The following is a 22,823-nucleotide window of genomic DNA, read 5'->3' as shown; positions in this document are numbered from 1 at the left end:
GCTTTTTTTATTATGGGAAAGAGTTAAACCCGTAAGGGTCATGCAGTTTCTGGGGAATGGAAGGTAATTATGGTAGTATTTGATTCGAATAAAGGGGAGGGTAGCTCTGGTTGCTTCAGTCGAGAACCCGTCACCAGCATCAAGGACATACATACACCCTGAAGAAAGCGTATGTCACGGAAATTAGCTTCTCACGCAGTATTATTTTTGTTTCATGACTTGATGTTTGGAGGGTGACGCTATAACCTAATTTTTAATGGGGTGGAGGGGTTAGCCAGTGGAAGGCCTCGGTCAGATGACCAAAAGCTTCAGCTGCCGGTCATTATATGACTAAGACCAGCGTCAGAAAACACGTGACCTGTTTCCTGACAAATCATATCTAAGGTACACCAGGTGAGCGCTGGAAGGTTACTTGACACACACTGGCACAAGCAGTGTGATGTACTACGTATCCTCAGACTCGCCTAGGCATGCTAGTGGCCTTCTTTGTAATTAATATTTTATAACATGTAAACCACATTGTAAACCATTGTAAGCTTTACAAGGAAATAAAGATTTTGATTTTGATTTGATCAAGCTTGGCACAACTGTTCCTGGGCCAGCTAGAATCAGTAAGATTCATCCAATTAGGTATATTTCTAGTAGTCGAGTTAAAAATACTTATATATAAATATATATAAATATATATAAATATATATATATATATATATATATATATATATATATATATATATATATATATATATATATATATATATATATATATATATATATATATATATATATATATATGTCTTGCCGAATATGTAAAACTGGTAAATTAGCAAAAACTCATTTAAAAGTCCTTTCTAAAATTTTCTCTTATACGTTGAAAGATATATTTTTTTCATTAATGTTAATGTAAAAAATTTTAATTTTGCTCTAAAAGAATCTTAGAAAACTTACCTAACCTTATTATAACAAGAACAATTTATTTTAGCCTAACCCAACTAAATGTATTTTAGATTTGTTTACAATAATTTAGTACCACCCAGAGAACATGTAGGCCAGAATGAATTACAGCAGTTGGATATTCTGAATGTTGAAGACAGAGTAAAACTACTGAAGCTAAATCATGTTTATAAAATTTCTCACAAACAGTGTCCAGAATATCTTGCTGTCAATTTTGTCAAGGTTGGGAACCAGAGCAATCATCGCACTAGGGGGAGAGAGCACAACTTTGTAGTACCCACAGTCAGTGGCCAGGCTTCAAACACCTTTTATTGTACAGCAATAAAGGAATGGAACAGACTACCCGCACATGTCAAAGCCAGTCATAGCATGAACCAGTTCAAGAAGAGTGCCAAAAGGTGTCTGATGAATGTAGCTACAGAAAGGGAGGGGAATGATTTTCTATTTTTTAGCTAACATACGTGTAAATTTTACCTTATTCCTTGTAATGACCCTCGTATTGTAGATAGTCTTAATGACCCTTGTGTAGTAGATAGTCTTTTTAGTATGATAATAAGATGTTATCTTCATTATAGAATAATAAGAAAATATTATAGCCTTCATATTATAATAATAAGGTAAAAGGACCCCAATGGAAATAAGTCACTCTGTCTGACTTTTTTGGGTTATCCCAGGTTCTCTACACATATGCTGCTATGTATGATAATTCTATGTAACTGTATTTGTGGTTTAGAAAGACACGTAAGCAAACACTATAACATATTTATTAGAAAACGTTTCGGTCCTGGGACCTTGATCACTTCTAACATACAGAGGTAGAAAGACATTATATATATAGGCGGAGAGTGAGATGTGACGCACGTGACCTGAGGAATGTCATAAGAACATAAGAATGGAGCAACACTGTAGAAGGCCTACTGGCCCATGCGAGGCAGGTCCTTATCAAAACAACCTCTGCCTATGATGAGGACCAGTAGACGATGAAATCATGTGACTCCTGTGTTGTTGGGTTGGTGCTGCTTAAGTATCATGTATGCCAATGTTTTTGAAATTTTGTAGTTTCCAGTGTTGCGTTCTATAGTGTCGGTGACGGTGATTAGTGAGGCTTCTAGGCACCGTCGGCGTCTGAGGTCTGGTTCGGTGAGAACGAGTTGTGCCTCGTTCCAGTTCATCAAATGCCCCGTGGAGTCTCTGTGGAGGACACAGGCGTACCTTACATCGTCTCTGTTAGAGGCATTTCGATGCTCATTCAGGCGGACTGCAAGATCTCTGCCTGTCTCGCCTACATATTTCTTGGGACAGAACCCAAGACAGGCGAGACAGGCAGAGATCTTGCAGTCCGCCTGAATGAGCATCGAAATGCCTCTAACAGAGACGATGTAAGGTACGCCTGTGTCCTCCACAGAGACTCCACGGGGCATTTGATGAACTGGAACGAGGCACAACTCGTTCTCACCGAACCAGACCTCAGACGCCGACGGTGCCTAGAAGCCTCACTAATCACCGTCACCGACACTATAGAACGCAACACTGGAAACTACAAAATTTCAAAAACATTGGCATACATGATACTTAAGCAGCACCAACCCAACAACACAGGAGTCACATGATTTCATCGTCTACTGGTCCTCATCATATTATTATTATTATAATCAAAAAGAAGCTCTAAGCCACAAGGACTATACAGCAGGTCCTCATCATAGGCAGAGGTTGTTTTGATAAGGACCTGCCTCGCATGGGCCAGTAGGCCTTCTACAGTGTTCCTCCATTCTTATGTTCTTATGACATTCCTCAGGTCACGTGCGTCACATCTCACTCTCCGCCTATATATATAATGTCTTTCTACCTCTGTATGTTAGAAGTGATCAAGGTCCCAGGACCGAAACGTTTTCTAATAAATATGTTATAGTGTTTGCTTACGTGTCTTTCTAAACCAACTTGTCGGTATTTATTACCAAGGTTTATACCAACTGTATTTGTGTATACCTGAATAAACTTACTTACCAAACAAACACAGTGAAATATATTTTTTTCGTTAGGTTTAGAATGATTTTGGCGAAATTATTGCATACACAAATTTTCGCTTGTCCTATATGGCAAGATGAGCGTTGCTATTTAAGCCAAGATCGCAAGTTCTGCCTATTCGGCACGACATATATATATATATATATATATATATATATATATATATATATATATATATATATATATATATATATATATATAAAATCAAACCGCTTTGTGATTATATAACGTGTGCACTTTGGTCTGTGATCAAATTAGGTTAGGTAAGGTTTGTTCTGACGCGGATCTGAGTCATATGATGACCCGCAGCTGGAGCTTTTGGTCATCTGACCGAAACCTTCCACTAGCTTACCGGTCCACCACTTTAAAATTTATGGTTATTGACGCAACTTACTCCTTTAATTTACACTCCGTCCCTAAGTTCTGAATTTGCTATCTTTTCATATATTATCAGCATAATCTTTACTCTTTAGTAGACTTTCTTATTTATACTTTTAAAGATCATAAAATGTAAGTGTCGAAACACGATGTGACCTTTTATAATTATTTAAAAGAAAGAAAAGAGGTGACAACTTACTTCGAAGAGCCTGTTAGTGAGTTCGGAAGTGACGAATCTGTCAAACATCTGGACGGGTTGTGTGGCGATTCCTCGGAGGAACTCGTCCAGCCGTCCTGGCGTGTACAGCTGCCGCGGGTTGTTGAAGTTCTCGTGTAGCGGCAGAAGTCCTGTTGACATGCCCTTCTTGCCCACCAACCTGCAGGTGGACACGCATGTACACATAAATGTTGACACTTCACCTTAAAGTTGCCCCTAACACTGTTTTATTACCTTAAACAGCAGTATCACCTTCAAGCACTTAGGTATCGCCTTAACACTCCACTATCGCCTTAATACATGCTCCATCACCCTAACACTGACCAACAAGACTCACAAAGTCGTAATGACGCGGTTGCAGACAAATCATACTACAAGAGGGGATTGAACTCGTGGCGAATGAGCCGTAAATGTACATCAGTTTAACACTACACAATCACTTCAACACCGACCATCAATTTAGCATTACACAATCATCCTAACACTGACCATCAATTTAGCATTACACAATCATCCTAACACTGACCATCAATTTAGCATTACACAATCATCCTAACACTGACCATCAATTTAATACTACATCATAACCTCAACACTAATCATCAGCCTAATATTAATAATAAAATTTTTGAAAGATTTTTGTTGTCCTGAATCGGGTGCCACCACAGCCATCCCTGCCTGATCAAGTAATCTAGTTGAGTGCTACATATATTCTTGGTGGCCTGGTGGCTAACGCTCTCGCTTCACACGGTGAGGGCCTGGGTTCGATTCCCAGCCAGAGTAGAAACATTGGACGTGTTTCTTTCCACCTGTTGTCTATGTTCCCCATCAGTAAAATGGGTACCTGGGTGTTAGTCGACTGGTGTGGGTCGCATCCTGGGACACTGACCTAAGGAGGCCTGGTCACAGACCGGGCCGCGGGGGCGTTGACCCCCGGAACTCTCTCCAGATAAACATAAATTAAATTCCTTTTAATTGTAAATGTGTGCAGGGTGAGGGTGGACAAGCAGACACCTTTGGTGTCTGCTTGTCAACCCTCTTCTAAGCAGATATCTTTGGTGTCTGCTCAAAACTTGAATCCTTCTGTTATGTGTGAGGTGAGATGGTTTTTAAGTGTTATAGTTATTTTGTTTGACAGGAGTCACTGTTGAATATAACAACACTGCCTTCATAGTTCCATTTATTGATAACTTAGGATCACTTCTGTGGCAGAGATGACGTGAGATGCCAAGGATGTGGTGTATCTATCTAGGCCAGGGGTGGTGGCAATAGCCTTCAATGTGACCACTTACTGAATCATGCCTTGGACGAGGGTGTGACCACTTACTGAATCATGCCTTGGACGAGGGTGTGACCACTTACTGAATCATGCCTTGGACGAGGGTGTGACCACTTACTGAATCATGCCTTGGACGAGGGTGTGACCACTTACTGAATCATGCCTTGGGCGAGGGTGTGACCGAAGCGGAAAGCGACGGTAGCAAATTCATTCAGAATAACTGCATTGAGGCTCCTGTCATAGTCCCGAGAGTATCCGCCTCGGCGGGGCAGCAATCCATTGGCAGCCATGTAGTCCTTGCCTGCACTCAGTGACAGATTAAGGGCATTGACAGTGGATTACACTTACACAATGACAGACTCAGGATACTCTATATAAAGTTCAGACTCACACTGACGGAGGATCACACATACACATTGACAGATTAGTAAAAATGAAAAAACGCTACCATAGTTAACATTAACAAGACGATTATATATATATATATATATATATATATATATATATATATATATATATATGTTGCGATCCAGAGAGGAAATGCCTGCAGCATTCTGGGCACGCGGCCCACCGTAGGGGAGCTGGAGGAAGTATTCGAGATGTAGCTCTGAGTTACCTATGTTGTTTTACTTTCTGTTGTATTTTTGTGAATGTTTGGCCAATGTATTTTGTCTTTAAATAAAACATACTTGAAATATAGGGGGTGGTAGGAGAAAATTCTTAAACAGCTTCAGGGAGAACCTTGAGTTTTCCCTGAAGCAAGTTTATTCTTTTCTCTGAGGATGAGGGTCCCCAGGACAGTTCTAAAGGTGGTACCTCCCTATATATATACATATAATATATATATATATATATATATATATATATATATATATATATATATATATATATATATATATATATATAATGTCGTGGCGAATATGTAAAACTGGTCAGTTAGCAAGAACTCGTTTAAAATTAAGTCCTTTCTAAAATTTCCTCTTATACGTTTGAAGATATATTTTTTTCATTAATGTTAATGTAAAAATTTTTAATTTTGCACCAAAAGAATCTTAGAAAACTTACCTAACCTTATTATAACAAGATCAATTTATTTTAGCCTAACCCAACTAAATATATTTTAGATTTGTTTACAGTAATTTAATACTAAACAAACACAGTGAAACATATTTTTTTCGTTAGGTTGAGAATGATTTTGGCGAAATTATTGCATACACAAATTTTCGCTTGTCCTATATGGCAAGATGAGCGTTGCTATTTAAGCCAAGATCGCAAGTTCTGCCTATTCGGCACGACATATATATATATATATATATATATATATATATATATATATATATATATATATATATATATATATATATATATATATATATATATATATATATATATATATGCATAGGCAACAGTTAGGCAACTTTATTCCGAAACGTTTGGCCTACACAGTAGAGACTGACAACCTCAAATTCTACGACTTCAAGGGTGATGGACTGATTACATCGTCTTCACATCTCTACTGTTCCTGCCTACTTTCTGTATTCGACTGAAGCCTACTGTGCAGGCCAAACGTTTCGGAATAAAGTTGCCTAACTGTTGCCTATGTGTCTTACCTACCAACCTGTCGGTATTGTATGCCTAGAGAACAAATGGATTTGTCAGTTAAAAATAGGAGAGGAGAGTTATTAAATGGAGAGTTAGAGGTATTGGGAAGATGGAGGGAATATTTTGAGGAATTGTTAAATGTTGATGAAGATAGGGAAGCTGTGATTTCGTGTATAGGGCAAGGAGGAACAACATCTTGTAGGAGTGAGGAAGAGCCAGTTGTGAGTGTGGGGGAAGTTCGTGAGGCAGTAGGTAAAATGAAAGGGGGTAAGGCAGCCGGGATTGATGGGATAAAGATAGAAATGTTAAAAGCAGGTGGGGATATAGTTTTGGAGTAGTTGGTGCAATTATTTAATAAATGTATGGAAGAGGGTAAGGTACCTAGGGATTGGCAGAGAGCATGCATAGTTCCTTTGTATAAAGGCAAAGGGGATAAAAGAGAGTGCAAAAATTATAGGGGGATAAGTCTGTTGAGTATACCTGGTAAAGTGTATGGTAGAGTTATTATTGAAAGAATTAAGAGTAAAACGGAGAATAGGATAGCAGATGAACAAAGAGGCTTTAGGAAAGGTAGGGGGTGTGTGGACCAGGTGTTTACAGTGAAACATATAAGTGAACAGTATTTAGATAAGGCTAAAGAGGTCTTTGTGGCATTTATGGATTTGGAAAAGGCGTATGACAGGGTGGATAGGGGGGCAATGTGGCAGATGTTGCAGGTGTACGGTGTAGGAGGTAGGTTACTGAAAGCAGTGAAGAGTTTTTACGAGGATAGTGAGGCTCAAGTTAGAGTACATAGGAAAGAGGGAAATTATTTCCCAGTAAAAGTAGGCCTTAGACAAGGATGTGTGATGTCACCGTGGTTAATATATTTATAGATGGGGTTGTAAGAGAAGTAAATGCGAGGGTCTTGGCAAGAGGCGTGGAGTTAAAAGATAAAGAATCACACATAAAGTGGGAGTTGTCACAGTTGCTCTTTGCTGATGACACTGTGCTCTTGGGAGATTCTGAAGAGAAGTTGCAGAGATTGGTGGATGAATTTGGTAGGGTGTGCAAAAGAAGAAAATTGAAAGTGAATACAGGAAAGAGTAAGGTTATGAGGATAACAAAAAGATTAGGTGATGAAAGATTGGATATCAGATTGGAGGGAGAGAGTATGGAGGAGGTGAATGTATTCAGATATTTGGGAGTGGACGTGTCAGCGGATGGGTCTATGAAAGATGAGGTGAATCATAGAATTGATGAGGGGAAAAGGGTGAGTGGTGCACTTAGGAGTCTCTGGAGACAAAGAACTTTGTCCTTGGAGGCAAAGAGGGGAATGCATGAGAGTATAGTTTTACCAACGCTCTTATATGGGTGTGAAGCATGGGTGATGAATGTTGCAGCGAGGAGAAGGCTGGAGGCAGTGGAGATGTCATGTCTGAGAGCAATGTGTGGTGTGAATATAATGCAGAGAATTCGTAGTTTGGAAGTTAGGAGGAGGTGCGGGATTACCAAAACTGTTGTCCAGAGGGCTGAGGAAGGGTTGTTGAGGTGGTTCGGACATGTGGAGAGAATGGAGCGAAACAGAATAACTTCAAGAGTGTATCAGTCTGTAGTGGAAGGAAGGCGGGGTAGGGTTCGGCCTAGGAAAGGTTGGAGAGAGGGGGTAAAGGAGGTTTTGTGTGCGAGGGGCTTGGACTTCCAGCAGGCATGCGTGAGCGTGTTTGATAGGAGTGAATGGAGACAAATGGTTTTTAATACTTGACGTGCTGTTGGAGTGTGAGCAAAGTAACATTTATGAAGGGGTTCATGGAAACCGGCAGGCCGGACTTGAGTCCTGGAGATGGGAAGTACAGTGCCTGCACTCTGAAGGAGGGGTGTTAATGTTGCAGTTTAAAAACTGTAGTGTAAAGCACCCTTCTGGCAAGACAGTGATGGAGTGAATGATGGTGAAAGTTTTTCTTTTTCGGGCCACCCTGCCTTGGTGGGAATCGGCCAGTGTGATAATAATAATATATATATATATATATATATATATATATATATATATATATATATATATATATATATATATATATATATATATATATATAAGTAATAGGCCAGTCAAGGAAACTGATCATTTTTTAATGTTCTGACAAAGAAATCTTAAAAAATCAAGAGAGATAAAGAGGAAATAAGGAAAACTAGTATGATAATGAAATAATTATACAGTTTCAATTGTAAAGAACGTGTACCGAGACATAATCGAATCAGAAAATATAGACACGATTAGAACACGTCACAACGATGACCTGAGAGAGAGAGAGAGAGAGAGAGAGAGAGAGAGAGAGAGAGAGAGAGAGAAAGAGAGAGATTGTAAACACGAAGAGCCCTGATATAATGAGCCTGGCTCAAATAAAACCAGATAAAAATATAGCAGATGTCAGTGAAGTAACATTCGAGGGAAATTAGTTAATGTGAAGATGGAACAGAGTAGGAAGTATGTAGACTATTAAGCTTGGTTAAAGAAACACTATAACTGTTAAATTACAAAACTCAAATTATGTGAAAATCTTTATGGTGGAAGTCTGGTATATGAACCTTATGGGTTTAGCGCTTAGTTATGATTCTAATAATGGTATTAATACTATTTGGCTATACTAACAGTTGATTTCTCTTGTTAGTCACTAGTTACTTACGAATCTGTCATTTACCGTTAGTGTTACTGGTGAACCACAGCTAGTAACCTGTTGCTTTTACTAATATTGGAAGGAATGAGAGAGGGTGATACTCACCAAGTACATTAGGGAGCCACTCATTGTAGATAATATGCTGGTAAAGGGCCACCACAATCCTCCTGGTCTCCTGGTAGAGAGTCTCGTCTGACCAGTGTGGGTTGAGGCGTGCCAGCTCCCGGGCTATACGGTTATGTATCCTCACCCACACAGTGTGCATGACAGCAAGCGCTACCTGCTCGTTCACCCTGTTGTCTCCTGTTCAAAATGCACCCGTGTTTAGTGCTCACTGTCGCCTTCATTCCTAACTTGTAAGAGTCTTCATCAAATGCTTCGTTAATTCCAGTAATATTTACCATGAAATATACATGTTTAAGATTCTGTTTATAAAGTTAAGGCAATACATACTGAAATATATTAATATACTATTTTAATATTTTGTTTATAAGCAGATCATGGATGTACTTGAGGGTTTTCACAATGTGGTTTGTTTTTAGCCTTCGAAAAAGGGACCAAATCTGCAGTAAGTCTTAAAATTATCCACTTTTTGTGTGTCTGCTTATTCATATGTTCGGACAAGAAGACAGAAGCACAAATTCTAGTGTTATGTTGATTGATTAATCAAGAGGCAGACGAACATATAATTAGATGATAGAAATAATACATAAATAAATAACTAAAGATCGATAGGTCAGATGGACTGACAAACAAGGATAAGGAAGGAGAAAAGAACCAAAAACAACAACAACCTAATATTAATTACTAAGGCACGTAATTTTGTTAAACAATGCATTTCTTGGTATCAGAAATGTATATTTCTGTATGAAAGGTTAAAGGGGAATCATACAGAGAGACATATAGAAGGACTTGGACACGAAGTAAAAATCATACCAGCCATGAAACAAGGTAATCCTTCTCTGATGGTCTCACACTCCATGACGTGCACATCAGCTGGGAGGAGGTCACTCTCCTGCACTTTCAGTAAGCCGCCACGGAACGCTCTCAACTGCTGCTCTTCAGAGACGCTGGACCCGTAGATGTTAGACCCGTCCAGGAAGTGTGTGACCTGGTTCATCTGTGATAAAGGTGTTGTAATATGGTAAAGTGGTGATGATGGTAGTGGCATATTAACGAAAATGAAGAAAAACGTAATAAGTTAACACCATGTTGCTTACCTGCTCAGAATATCCTAGTGTGCATGGAGAGTTCCTGGGGGCAAACATAGACCTGACGAAGTTCATGCAGCGGCGACCGCTTCTACCGAAGAATGGGTCATTGGCAGGGATCTCAATGGGGAAGCAAGAAGGGTGGACGAAGGGAGGCTGGATGAAGCTACGACCATCACTAGAGCAGCACTGGATTCCACTGTTATTACCTGACAACCAAGATAACTACGTCTGAAGTTTAGTTAACATATGCACCTGCACACACATAGTCCAGCATCTTCTACACATATCAAAGATGTGTTACATACATGCTCAAGGATGTAACACATATGAATAAGGATGTTCTATACACACATAAGTAAGGATGTCTTATACTTTTGAGTGACATTGTAAAGAGGAGTGTAACAGCCTGTTGATTCTATGTCGTAACAGAGTATGAAGAGTGTGTACATTGAGTTTGTTTCCAGTACTTCATAATGCACAGTAAAGGATCTGTAGTCTACTCACCCAGCCTGTTAATGGGAGTGTGTGTAAGATCATGGTCGATAAACTGACCCCACTCCATCATAGAAACGGTGAAGTGTAAGCTGGGTTTATCCATGTCACTGACGATACTGGTGGACACCAGTCTGGCTGATGGAAGGTCGGCACCAGTCTGACTCACCCGAGGTTGTGCCAGACCTGCAGCCACACAAACATTTCTTGTTGGGAAATTATATAATATAGAACTTTAATTAATATATATATTTAAAAGAATTCTTAAGACTTTAAAATTATTTTAGCACCAAGTCATCTAAAAATTCACACCGAAATAATTTAGGAAACTATCTAGTTTTTAGAAGTACAGAGATGGACGTCGTGACTTTTTTTTTTTAAGTGGTGTCTCCAGGAGGCCTAATCCACTTTGTCAAAATAACAGTTACTTCATCAGTGTCAAGTAAATCACCAGCATCTATTAGCTAAGTCACCTGAAACCATAATGTCACCCAGTGAACACTTGGCCACCATTGTAGCTTCCTGGTGACGACTGAGAATGCATTGAGTGTTAAATCGGTAGTCAGTCTTCTAGAAGTATAAAAATATGAAACTAATTACATTTTACTAATTATTTCTTGATTTTCAGTTTAAGAAATATTTTCAAGTGATTTGTGTAGTTTTGCGTGTTTTTGAACAATATTTATAAATATTCAATCACTACTTGATTGATTTAACCACTAGTTTATAAAACTAGGATATGTATGTATGTATGTACATATATATATATATATATATATATATATATATATATATATATATATATATATATATATAATATATATATATATATATATATTATATATATAAACCATCCAATAGTTATGAATAGATTCTTACATTTTGCGATTATTTCAAGGATAACAAGGGTATCTTACTAAGCCATTAAGCCTAGCTTAATGGCTTGATCCTTAGTGACATTCAGTCCACAGGTGCACGGTACTTTCTTTAAGTCTTTAGCACAACCTTCATATGCCAGCACCTCCGTTGGTTCAAGCCAGAGTGTGGTGATGCATCACTTCATCATTCTTGAAGACTTCAAGGGTAGGAAAAATATACATTCTTCTCATGCACGAAGACTTCAAGGGTGGGAAAAATATACATTCTTCTCATGCACGAAGACTTCAAGGGTGGGAAAAATATACATTCTTCTCATGCACGAAGACTTCAAGGGTGGGAAAAATATACATTCTTCTCATGCACGAAGACTTCAAGGGTGGGAAAAGACAAAAATTCTTCCCATGCAAGTAAAATACTTGTTGGTCTTGGCATCCTAATGACGTTTTTTTCAGTAAATACACATTGAAATAATTCTTAGTTAATTAGCTACAAGCAAGGTCAGGATACGAATGTACTCGGGAAGGCCAAGAACAGGAAACACCGAGACAACCAGCAACACTCACCATCTCTGTAGTAGGGAGGACGTAGTCTCTGGAAGGTTGTTCTGGCCTGGCCCCACATAGGGTTCTCCAGGTTGTTACAGGCGCCATCGATCCTGCGGTAGTAGGTGTCCCTCTCTTGGCATACGGGGTCCCTCGGGCAGGTGTTGGCGAGCCTGGTCTCGGTCACGTCGATCTGCTGCAGACCATACCCAGCCTGCAGGGGGCTCAGTTCAAACCTGTTTGAAGAATGAGATGCTTCTACAACATTTGGAAATCATTACCGAGGAAACGTTTCACCAGCCAGTGGCTTATTCAGTCCAATACAAAGGAAAACGACGGTAATCAGTCCCTCATCCTGGAATAGATATGTTCAGTCCATTAATCTAGATTGATAAAGTGATCCCACTCCATCTTAGACTGATGGACTGACCACAAGGACTAGAGGCTGAGGGATTGATTACCTCCAACTCCTCTTCTTCCATCATTTATCTTTGTATTCACCTGGCGAAACGTTTCCCCATAAAAATTCCCAAATGTTTCTTCAATTTGACCATTTACATCAAACCTGTTTACCAGTGACACTGGTAGATCAGGAAGTTTTTTAAAATCTTAATATCTATTAAAAATAGTTCAGCTCTTATCAACTCAGTAGATGATGCATAACCCAAAGCTGAGAGAAGTTAGTAACCTCACATTGTAAAGACATAAAAATCACTTACGAGAAGACTCACTTGGTCATTAGGCTGTATCCAGCCTGGTTGTGGACATAGGCGACTTCGTTAAGCTCAAGAGCTAGTGGAGATGTCCTGAAGAACTGAAGATGGTGGTAAGCTGGGTCACGAGTATTTGTTACCTCGATGTCCCGTTCCCGCAACACCTGTAGTACACCAAAATGTAGCAGTATGTGCGAGTTACCTCTGATGTGTGCTCACCACACACACACACACACGTTAGATTATCCTTTGATTATATATGATAATTGCTATGTAACATCTTTAACAGCGTCAGTATGTTTAGATAAAATTATTGTAAAATCCGATATATTGTATCTCTTCTTGTCAAAAAATATTTTCAGTATTGTTAAGCTTTACAAAAACAAAATCGTTTAGGCATTATCCACAACCATTAGTATAAATATTAAAATTACACCAATGACCCTTCAGGTAGTGATATCCATAAGGTCTAAATCATTATTTTTTTACTCTGCGAATTTCAAAGTCACGCGCGAGAAATATTGAGATTAGGGAGGTGAAAAAATGTCTTGGCCCAAAGAAACTTTTATGAAGATAATGGTATAAAATACCGACACGGTCGAAAAATAGACAGATACAATATAATGCGATCCTTTATTGATCTACCTGGGTAAAGAGTACATAAACCATACCCCCGGCCGGGATTGAACCCGCGGTCATAGAGTCTCAAAACTCCAGCCCGTTGCGTTAGCCACTAGACCAGCTAGCCACAATGACTGTACATTATAGTGTGGAGTCAGGTGGAGAATGTTGGGTAGGTTGTATTTGACTCTCTACCTTATAATGTATACTCATGTACTCTTCACTCAGGTAGATATGTTTGTGACTTGATAAAGTTCACTGTGTGGGCGAGACGTTGTCAATGAAGGATCGCATTATACTGCATCTGTATTTATCTTTCCAAAAAACCTCTATCTTAAGGATAAGTTTATAAGGGAAGTGTGTAGCGAAATTAATAATTAAAACAGAGTGAATGACGGTATTAACCTCTTCCAGCATTCTTCTCTCCTTCAGCTCCCAGACGCCGACCTTCAAGGCTTCGTTGATGGTGAATTCATTGAAGCCTAGCTCAGGAAGCTCAATTGTCGGCTCAGTGAACAACTGCCGCAGGTTTTCTACGGAATGACAAATAATTCAAATATATTGTGTATTGATGTGAAGCACAGAGATCCACAGGTGCCTCATACGTGTGCGTGATCACATGTACACTCACAGAGTGATAAACGCAAAGAACAAACTACAGTGGGCATAAAGAGAACAAAGTCGTAAACTCACCCTCGTTGTGTAGTTCAGGGCAGCAGACTCCCACAGCACCACCATAGATGGAACAAGCAAGCTGTGGCTGGTTCTCCACCTGGTGGTAGCAAGGTGCACAACGCACCAGTGGTACACACTTCAGACCACTAGGACACTCCCTCCCGTGTTTAGGCTTCTTTTGGGGAACTAGGAAGAAACAGAGTGAATATATATCTGTTGCGGAACTAGGAAGAAACAAAGTAAATTTAAATCTTTGGAGAACTAGGAAGAAACAGTGAATTTATATTTTTTATGGAACTAGAAGAAACAGAGTGAATTTGTATTTTACTGACATGGACCTCATTCACAGGTTAAAAATTAAGAGTAAGACACAATAAGCGGGTTATTACATAAACCGTTTATTGTGTCTTATTAAGACACTTGGCGGTATGTTTTACCAGTGATATACAGAAATATTCAGAACGCATAGCCAACTTGATTTTAAGAGTACTTACCATAGGTTCGAACCTCACTCTGTTCAGTCAGCTGTTTAGTATAGACATGTATGTCGTAGATTGAAAACTACTAAAGTATTGCTGATGTTTTGAGATCTGCGATGATCTAAGGATATAAGAGGTGTGTGTGTGTGTGTGTGTGTGTGTGTGTGTGTGTGTGTGTGTGTGTGTGTGTGTGTGTGTGTGTGTGTGTGTGTGTGTGTGTGTGTGTGTGTGTGTGTGTGTGTGTGTGTGTGTGTGTGTGTGTGTGTGTGTACTCACCTAGTTGTACTCAGTTGAGGTTGCAGGGGTCGAGTCCAAGCTCCTGGCCCCGCCTCTTCACTGGTCGCTACTAGGTCACTCTCTCTGAACCATGAGCTTGATCGTACCTCTGCTTAAAGCTATGTATGGATCCTGCCTCCACTACATCGCTTCCCAAACTATTCCACTTCCTGACTACTCTGTGGCTGAAGAAATACTTCCTAACATCCCTTTGATTCATCTGTGTCTTCAGCTTCCAACTGTGTCCCCGTGTTGCTGTGTCCAGTCTCTTGAACATCCTGTCTTTGTCCACCTTGTCAATTCCTCTCAGTATTTTGTAAGTCGTTATCATGTCCCCCCTATCTCTCCTGTCATCCAGTGTCGTCAGGTTGATTTCCCTTAACCTCTCCTCATAGGACATATCTTTTAACTCTGGGACTAGTCTTGTTGCAAACCTTTGCACTTTCTCTAGTTTCTTTACATGCTTGGCTAGGTGTGGGTTCCAAACTGGTGCCGCATACTCCAATATGGGCCTAACGTACACGGTGTACAGGGTCCTGAACGATTCCTTATTAAGATATCGGAATGCTGTTCTGAGGTTTGCCAGGCGCCCATATGCTGCAGCAGTTATTTGGTTGATGTGCGCTTCAGGAGATGTGCCTGGTGTTATACTCACCCCAAGATCTTTTTCCTTGAGTGAGGTTTGTAGTCTCTGGCCCCCTAGACTGTACTCCGTCTGCGGTCTTCTTTGCCCTTCCCCAATCCTCATGACTTTGCACTTGGTGGGATTGAACTCCAGAAGCCAGTTGCTGGACCAGGTCTGCAGCCTGTCCAGATCCCTTTGTATTTCTGCCTGGTCTTCGATCGAATGAACTCTTCTCATCAACTTCACGTCATCTGCAAACAGGGACACTTTGGAGTCTATTCCTTCCGTCATGTTCACAAATACCAGAAACAGCACTGGTCCTAGGACTGACCCCTGTGGGACCCCGCTGGTCACAGGTGCCCACTCGGACACCTCGCCACGTACCATTACTCGCTGCTGTCTTCCTGACAAGTATTCCCTGATCCATTGCAGTGCCTTCCCTGTTATCCCTGCTTGGTTCTCCAGTGTGTGTGTGTGTGTGTGTGTGTGTGTGTGTGTGTGTGTGTGTGTGTGTGTGTGTGTGTGTGTGTGTGTGTGTGTGTGTATGTGTGTGTGTGTGCGTGCACGCGCATATATGTGTTATGGATTTTCACAGCAACTTAATATTAGACGAAAATAAAATTTTGGTATAAACAGTAAGGAATAAGTAATGTTACGTCCGTAGAAGCATCAGTGAAAGACTGGTACCTAGAAGTTAGTGAAGAACTCTTCCTCAGAGGAGGAATTTAGGCTATTCTTCTCTTCCTTAATAATAATAATAATAATAATAATAATAATAATAATAATAATAATAATAATAATAATAATAATAATAATAATCTTTATTTCTACAAGTACGTGTACAAGGTATACAGGCCTAGCTGACATCACTGACACTACTATATAATCCCTACGGGTTTAGCGCTTCCTATGATTAGTAAAAAAAATAAACTACTACTATACATAAAACCTCTTGTTATGCTGAGCATTTCCAGCAAATTGGATCAGTTTTGTCCCCAGGAGGCGACCCACACCAGTCCACTAACACCCAGGCACCTATTTAACTGATAGGTGAACGTGGATAGCAGGTGACTTAATGAAACACGTCCTAGTATTTCCAGCCGTACCGGAGATCGTCCCCCGGACCACAGTGTGTGAGCTGAGTGCACTAGTGATCGACCTGATTTCCTAAGCTCCGTATGATGACTAAGGTTTAGCAGTTCTCCATTAATACACTAATAATTACCTCCGTAAGAGTATGAAGGTTGCTGGAGAGGCTTGAGGTGGAGAGGTACAGGGGTTACTTGAGGTCGAATGCCCACCCCGGGGTGGGCGATGAAGGGCTGGGTGGGTGCCGGGGTGCGGGGTGGACTGTACTCTACCACTGCTTTCGACACGACTCCACCAGAAGCCTGGAACTGAGGGAAAGTATTGTGATTACAGCCCATGTAGTGTATAAATGGAGGAGGCTGGTCACCTTGGAGAGCATAACACAGCTCACAACTGTTAACTGAAGTGTCAATTACCAAGAATTTGAGTAATTCATAATATGTGGCAAAAAAAAAAATGTACTCCCAATATTCCAAACAACTAACCCCTCAAGGAAGGTTCCTTGATGTTGGTGAGGGGCTCTTGATTTAGGGAATTGGATCTGTGCTCCAGTTCCCCAAATTAAGCCTGAATGCCTTCCACATCCCCCCCCCCCCAGGCGCTGTATAATCCTCCGGGTTTAGCGCTTCCCCCTTGATTGTAATAATAATAATCCAAACAACTAAAAAATGATATATATATATATATATATATATATCTGTATATATATATCTATATATATATATCTATATATAATATATATATCTATATATATATATATATCTATATATGTTAGGTAAGACACATATGCAACAGTTAGGTATCTTTATTTTGAAACGTTTCGCCTACACAGTAGGCTTCTTCAGTCGAGTACAGAAAAGTTGATAGAAGCAGAAGATACTTGAAGACGATGTAATCAGTCCATCACCCTTAAAGTTTTGAGGTGGTCAGTCCCTCAGTCTGGAGAAGAGCATTGTTCCGTTGTCTGAAACAATATGAAGTTGAAGTGACAGAATCGGGCCTTATATAGTGCCAGGAGGTGAGACGTAGGTTGATTTGGGAGGGCAGGTCCTTCTCAAACCCAGCCGTTCTCACTAGTAGAGGTTGTCGAAGTAGATGGTCTGTACCAAGATACCCTTGTGTTGCAGTGTCTGACAGAATGAACATTAAAATGGTATAAAATACCGACAGATTGTTAGGTAAGACACATATGCAACAGTTAGGTATCTTTATTTTGAAACGTTTCGCCTACACAGTAGGCTTCTTCAGTCGAGTACAGAAAAGTTGATAGAAGCAGAAGATACTTGAAGACGATGTAATCAGTCCATCACCCTTAAAGTTTTGAGGTGGTCAGTCCCTCAGTCTGGAGAAGAGCATTGTTCCGTTGTCTGAAACAATATGAAGTTGAAGTGACAGAATCAGACACTGCAACACAAGGGTATCTTGGTACAGACCATCTACTTCGACAACCTCTACTAGTGAGAACGGCTGGGTTTGAGAAGGACCTGCCCTCCCAAATCAACCTACGTCTCACCTCCTGGCACTATATAAGGCCCGATTCTGTCACTTCAACTTCATATTGTTTCAGACAACGGAACAATGCTCTTCTCCAGACTGAGGGACTGACCACCTCAAAACTTTAAGGGTGATGGACTGATTACATCGTCTTCAAGTATCTTCTGCTTCTATCAACTTTTCTGTACTCGACTGAAGAAGCCTACTGTGTAGGCGAAACGTTTCAAAATAAAGATACCTAACTGTTGCATATGTGTCTTACCTAACAATCTGTCGGTATTTTATACCATTTTAATGTTCATATATATATATATATATATATATATATATATATATATATATATATATATATATATATATATATATATATATATATATATATATATATATATATAGGTAGTAGGTTGGTAGACAGAAACCGCCCAGGGAGGTACTACCATCCTGCCAAATGAGTGTAAAACAAAAGCCTGTAATTGTTTTACATGATGGTAGGATTGCTGGTGTCCTTTTTTCTGTCTCATAAACATGCAAGATTTCAGGTACGTCTTGCTACTTCTGCTTACACTGAGGTCACACTACACATGTACAAGCATATATATACACACAACCCTCTGGATTTTCTGCTATTTTCTTTCTAGTTCTTGTTCTTGTTTATTTCCTCTTATCTCCATGGGGAAGTGGAACAGAATTCTTCCTCCGTAAGCCATGCGTGTTGTAAGAGGCGACTAAAATGCCGGGAGCAAGGGGCTAGTAATCTCTTCTCCTGTATAAATTACTAAATTTAAAAAGAGAAACTTTTGTTTTTCTTTTTGGGCCACCCTGCCTCGGTGGGATGCGGCCGGTTTGTTGAAAGAAGAAATATATATATATATATATATATATATATATATATATTGTAACCACGAACGAGTGGAATTGATCAATAACAACACTGCACTAGCCAAGGAATCGAACCCATGTTGTACTGGCCCGCCTCATGGTGAGCTAGAATCACATGACACCTTAACCCACAAGACCACCCAATCCTACAGAGATGGCGCACGACACCGAAGGTCCTCGGATAGCGGTAAAACAGCTAGCTCTGCTGGCTGCGTCATCTTCGTAGGATTGGGTGGTCCTGTGGGTTAAGGCGTCATGTGGTTCTAGCTCACCATGAGGCTGGCCAGTACAACATGGGTTCGAGTCCTTGGCTAGTGCAGTGTTGTTATTGATCAATACCACTCGTTCGTGGTTACAATATATATATATATATATATATATATATATATATATATATATATATATATATATATATATATATATATATATATATATATATATATATATATATATATAAGTAGTAGGTTGGTAAACAGCAACCACCCAGGGAGGTACTACCGTCCTGCCAAGTGAGTGTACAACGAAAGCCTGTAATTATTTTACATGATGGTAGGATTGCTGGTTTCTTTTTTCTGTCTCATAAATATGCAAGATTACAGGTACATCTTGCTACTTCTACATAACTTAGGTCACACTACACATACATGTACAAGCATATATATATATATATATATATATATATATATATATATATATATATATATATATATATATATATATACACACATCCCTCTGGGTTTTCTTCTATTTTCTTACTAGTTCTTGTTCTTGTTTATTTCCTCTTATCTCCATGGGAAAGTGGAACAGAATTCTTCCTCCGTAAGCCATGCGTGTTGTAAGAGGCGACTAAAATGCCGGGAGCAAGGGGCTAGTAACCCCTTCTCCTGTATATATTACTAAATGTAAAAGGAGAAACTTTCGTTTTTCCTTTTGGGCCACCCTGCCTCGGTGGGACACGGCCGGTGTGTTGATAGTAAGAAAGATATATATATATATATATATATATATATATATATATATATATATATATATATATATATATATATATATATATATATATATATATATATATATATATATATATGCATGCTTAACAATTCGCAAACAAGCGAAATTATTTACATTGTCTCTACGTCCGCAGCAGGACTCCAACCTGCTAACTCTGTATCAGAGTCCACAGTACTTTACCACTGTGGACTCTGATACAGAGTTAGCAGGTTGGAGTCCTGCTGTGGACGTAGAGACATTGTTATATATATATATATATATATATATATATATATATATATATATATATATATATATATATATATATATATATATATATGTCGTGCCGATTTTGTAAAACTGGTCAGTTAGCAAGAACTCATTAAAATTAAGTCCTAAAATTTTCTCTTATACGTTTAAAGAAATATTTTCTTCATTTATGTTAATGTAAAAATTAATAATTTTGCACCAAAAGAACCTTAGAAAACTTACCTAACCTTATTATAACAAGCGCAATTTAATTTAGCCTAACGCAACTAAATATATTTTAGATAAGTTCACAATAATTCAATAATAAACAAACACAATAAAATATATTTTTTTCGTTAGGTTCAGAACGATTTTTGTGAAATTACTGCATACACAAATTTTCGCTTGCCTTATTAGGCAAGAAGAGCGTTGCTATTTAAGCCAAAACCGCAAGTTTTACCTATTCGGCACGACATATATATTAATACTGTCCTATTGTCTTTTATTATCTTGTAAAATGTGAATCACGAGTGTGTAGCTCTTCCCTGCGATGTTTACAATGTTGGTGTCGTCCATAATACAACTATACGTAGTAATTGTCCATGTGAGAGTGATGACTGTATGTTGTATTTCTGTCTTGTCATCGTCATTTGTGACCGAAATATTGAATTAACTTATTTTGCAGTAGTGGTTACCACTAGCATCCTGCTTGATGGTGGTGGTTACCACTAGCATCCTGCTTGATGGTGGTGGTTACCACTAGCATCCTGCTTGATGGTGGTGGTTACCACTTGCATCTTGCTTGATGGTGGTGGTTACCACTAGCATCCTGCTTGATGGTGGTGGTTATCACTAGCATCCTGCTTGATGGTGGTGGTTACCACTAGCATCCTGCTTGATGGTGGTGGTTATCACTAGCATCCTGCTTGATGGTGGTGGTTACCACTAGCATCTGCTTGATGGTGGTGGTTACCACTAGCATCCTGCTTGATGGTGGTGGTTACCACTAGCATCCTGCTTGATGGTGGTGGTTACCACTAGCATCTGCTTGATGGTGGTGGTTACCACTAGCATCCTGCTTGATGGTGGTGGTTACCACTAGCATCCTGCTTGATGGTGGTGGTTACCACTAGCATCTGCTTGATGGTGGTGGTTACCACTAGCATCTGCTTGATGGTGGTGGTTACCACTAGCATCCTGCTTGATGGTGGTGGTTACCACTAGCATCTGCTTGATGGTGGTGGTTACCACTAGCATCCTGCTTGATGGTGGTGGTTACCACTAGCCTCCTGCTTGATGGTGGTGGCTACCACTAGCATCCTGCTTGATGGTGGTGGTTACCACTAGCATCCTGCTTGATGGTGGTGGTTACCACTAGCATCCTGCTTGATGGTGGTGGTTACCACTAGCATCCTGCTTGGTGGTGGTTACCACTAGCATCCTGCTTGATGGTGGTGGTTATCACTAGCATCCTGCTTGATGGTGGTGGTTACCACTAGCATCCTGCTTGATGGTGGTGGTTACCACTAGCATCTGCTTGATGGTGGTGGTTACCACTAGCATCCTGCTTGATGGTGGTGGCTACCACTAGCATCCTGCTTGATGGTGGTGGTTATCACTAGCATCCTACTTGATGGTGGTGGTTACCACTAGCATCTGCTTGATGGTGGTGGTTACCACTAGCATCCTGCTTGATGGTGGTGGTTACCACTAGCATCCTGCTTGATGGTGGTGGTTACCACTAGCATCTGCTTGATGGTGGTGGTTACCACTAGCATCTGCTTGATGGTGGTGGTTACCACTAGCATCCTGCTTGATGGTGGTGGTTACCACTAGCATCCTGCTTGATGGTGGTGGTTACCACTACCATCTGCTTGATGGTGGTGGTTACCACTAGCATCCTGCTTGATGGTGGTGGTTACCACTAGCATCCTGCTTGATGGTGGTGGTTACCACTAGCATCCTGCTTGATGGTGGTGGTTACCACTAGCATCCTGCTTGATGGTGGTGGTTACCACTAGCATCCTGCTTGATGGTGGTGGTTACCACTAGCATCTGCTTGATGGTGGTGGTTACCACTAGCATCTGCTTGATGGTGGTGGTTACCACTAGCATCCTGCTTGATGGTGGTGGTTACCACTACCATCTGCTTGATGGTGGTGGTTACCACTAGCATCCTGCTTGATGGTGGTGGTTACCACTAGCATCCTGCTTGATGGTGGTGGTTACCACTAGCATCCTGCTTGATGGTGGTGGTTACCACTACCATCCTGCTTGATGGTGGTGGTTACCACTAGCATCCTGCTTGATGGTGGTGGTTACCACTAGCATCCTGCTTGATGGTGGTGGTTACCACTTGCATCCTGCTTGATGGTGGTGGTTACCACTAGCATCCTGCTTGATGGTGGTGGTTACCACTAGCATCCTGCTTGATGGTGGTGGCTACCACTAGCAAGCTGTTAGACGACATTAGTAACCATGTGTATGAAGGTGTGGACTTGGGAAG

General features: G+C 40.1%; 1 protein-coding gene across 1 annotated transcript in view; it reads right to left on the bottom strand.

Annotated features, from left to right (window-relative positions):
* Window positions 1–22,823, bottom strand: part of LOC128687632 (salivary peroxidase/catechol oxidase-like) — a 51,197-nt gene that overhangs the window by 6,118 nt on the left and 22,256 nt on the right. Inside the window, exons 4-14 of the mRNA XM_070084067.1 lie at window positions 16,845–17,016; window positions 14,258–14,425; window positions 13,970–14,097; window positions 12,962–13,107; window positions 12,252–12,466; window positions 10,822–10,995; window positions 10,324–10,523; window positions 10,040–10,223; window positions 9,209–9,406; window positions 5,004–5,151; window positions 3,554–3,731 (exon numbers count right to left, since the gene is read on the bottom strand). Coding sequence (XP_069940168.1) covers window positions 3,554–3,731; window positions 5,004–5,151; window positions 9,209–9,406; window positions 10,040–10,223; window positions 10,324–10,523; window positions 10,822–10,995; window positions 12,252–12,466; window positions 12,962–13,107; window positions 13,970–14,097; window positions 14,258–14,425; window positions 16,845–17,016 — 1,911 coding nt within the window. The remainder of the gene's footprint in view (window positions 1–3,553; window positions 3,732–5,003; window positions 5,152–9,208; window positions 9,407–10,039; window positions 10,224–10,323; window positions 10,524–10,821; window positions 10,996–12,251; window positions 12,467–12,961; window positions 13,108–13,969; window positions 14,098–14,257; window positions 14,426–16,844; window positions 17,017–22,823) is intronic.

Source organism: Cherax quadricarinatus, chromosome 11, assembly GCF_038502225.1.
Source record: "Cherax quadricarinatus isolate ZL_2023a chromosome 11, ASM3850222v1, whole genome shotgun sequence".
NCBI classification, from domain to species: domain Eukaryota; kingdom Metazoa; phylum Arthropoda; class Malacostraca; order Decapoda; family Parastacidae; genus Cherax; species Cherax quadricarinatus.
Note: the sequence above shows the minus strand (reverse complement) of the source record. Positions and strands in the feature narration are given on the sequence as shown.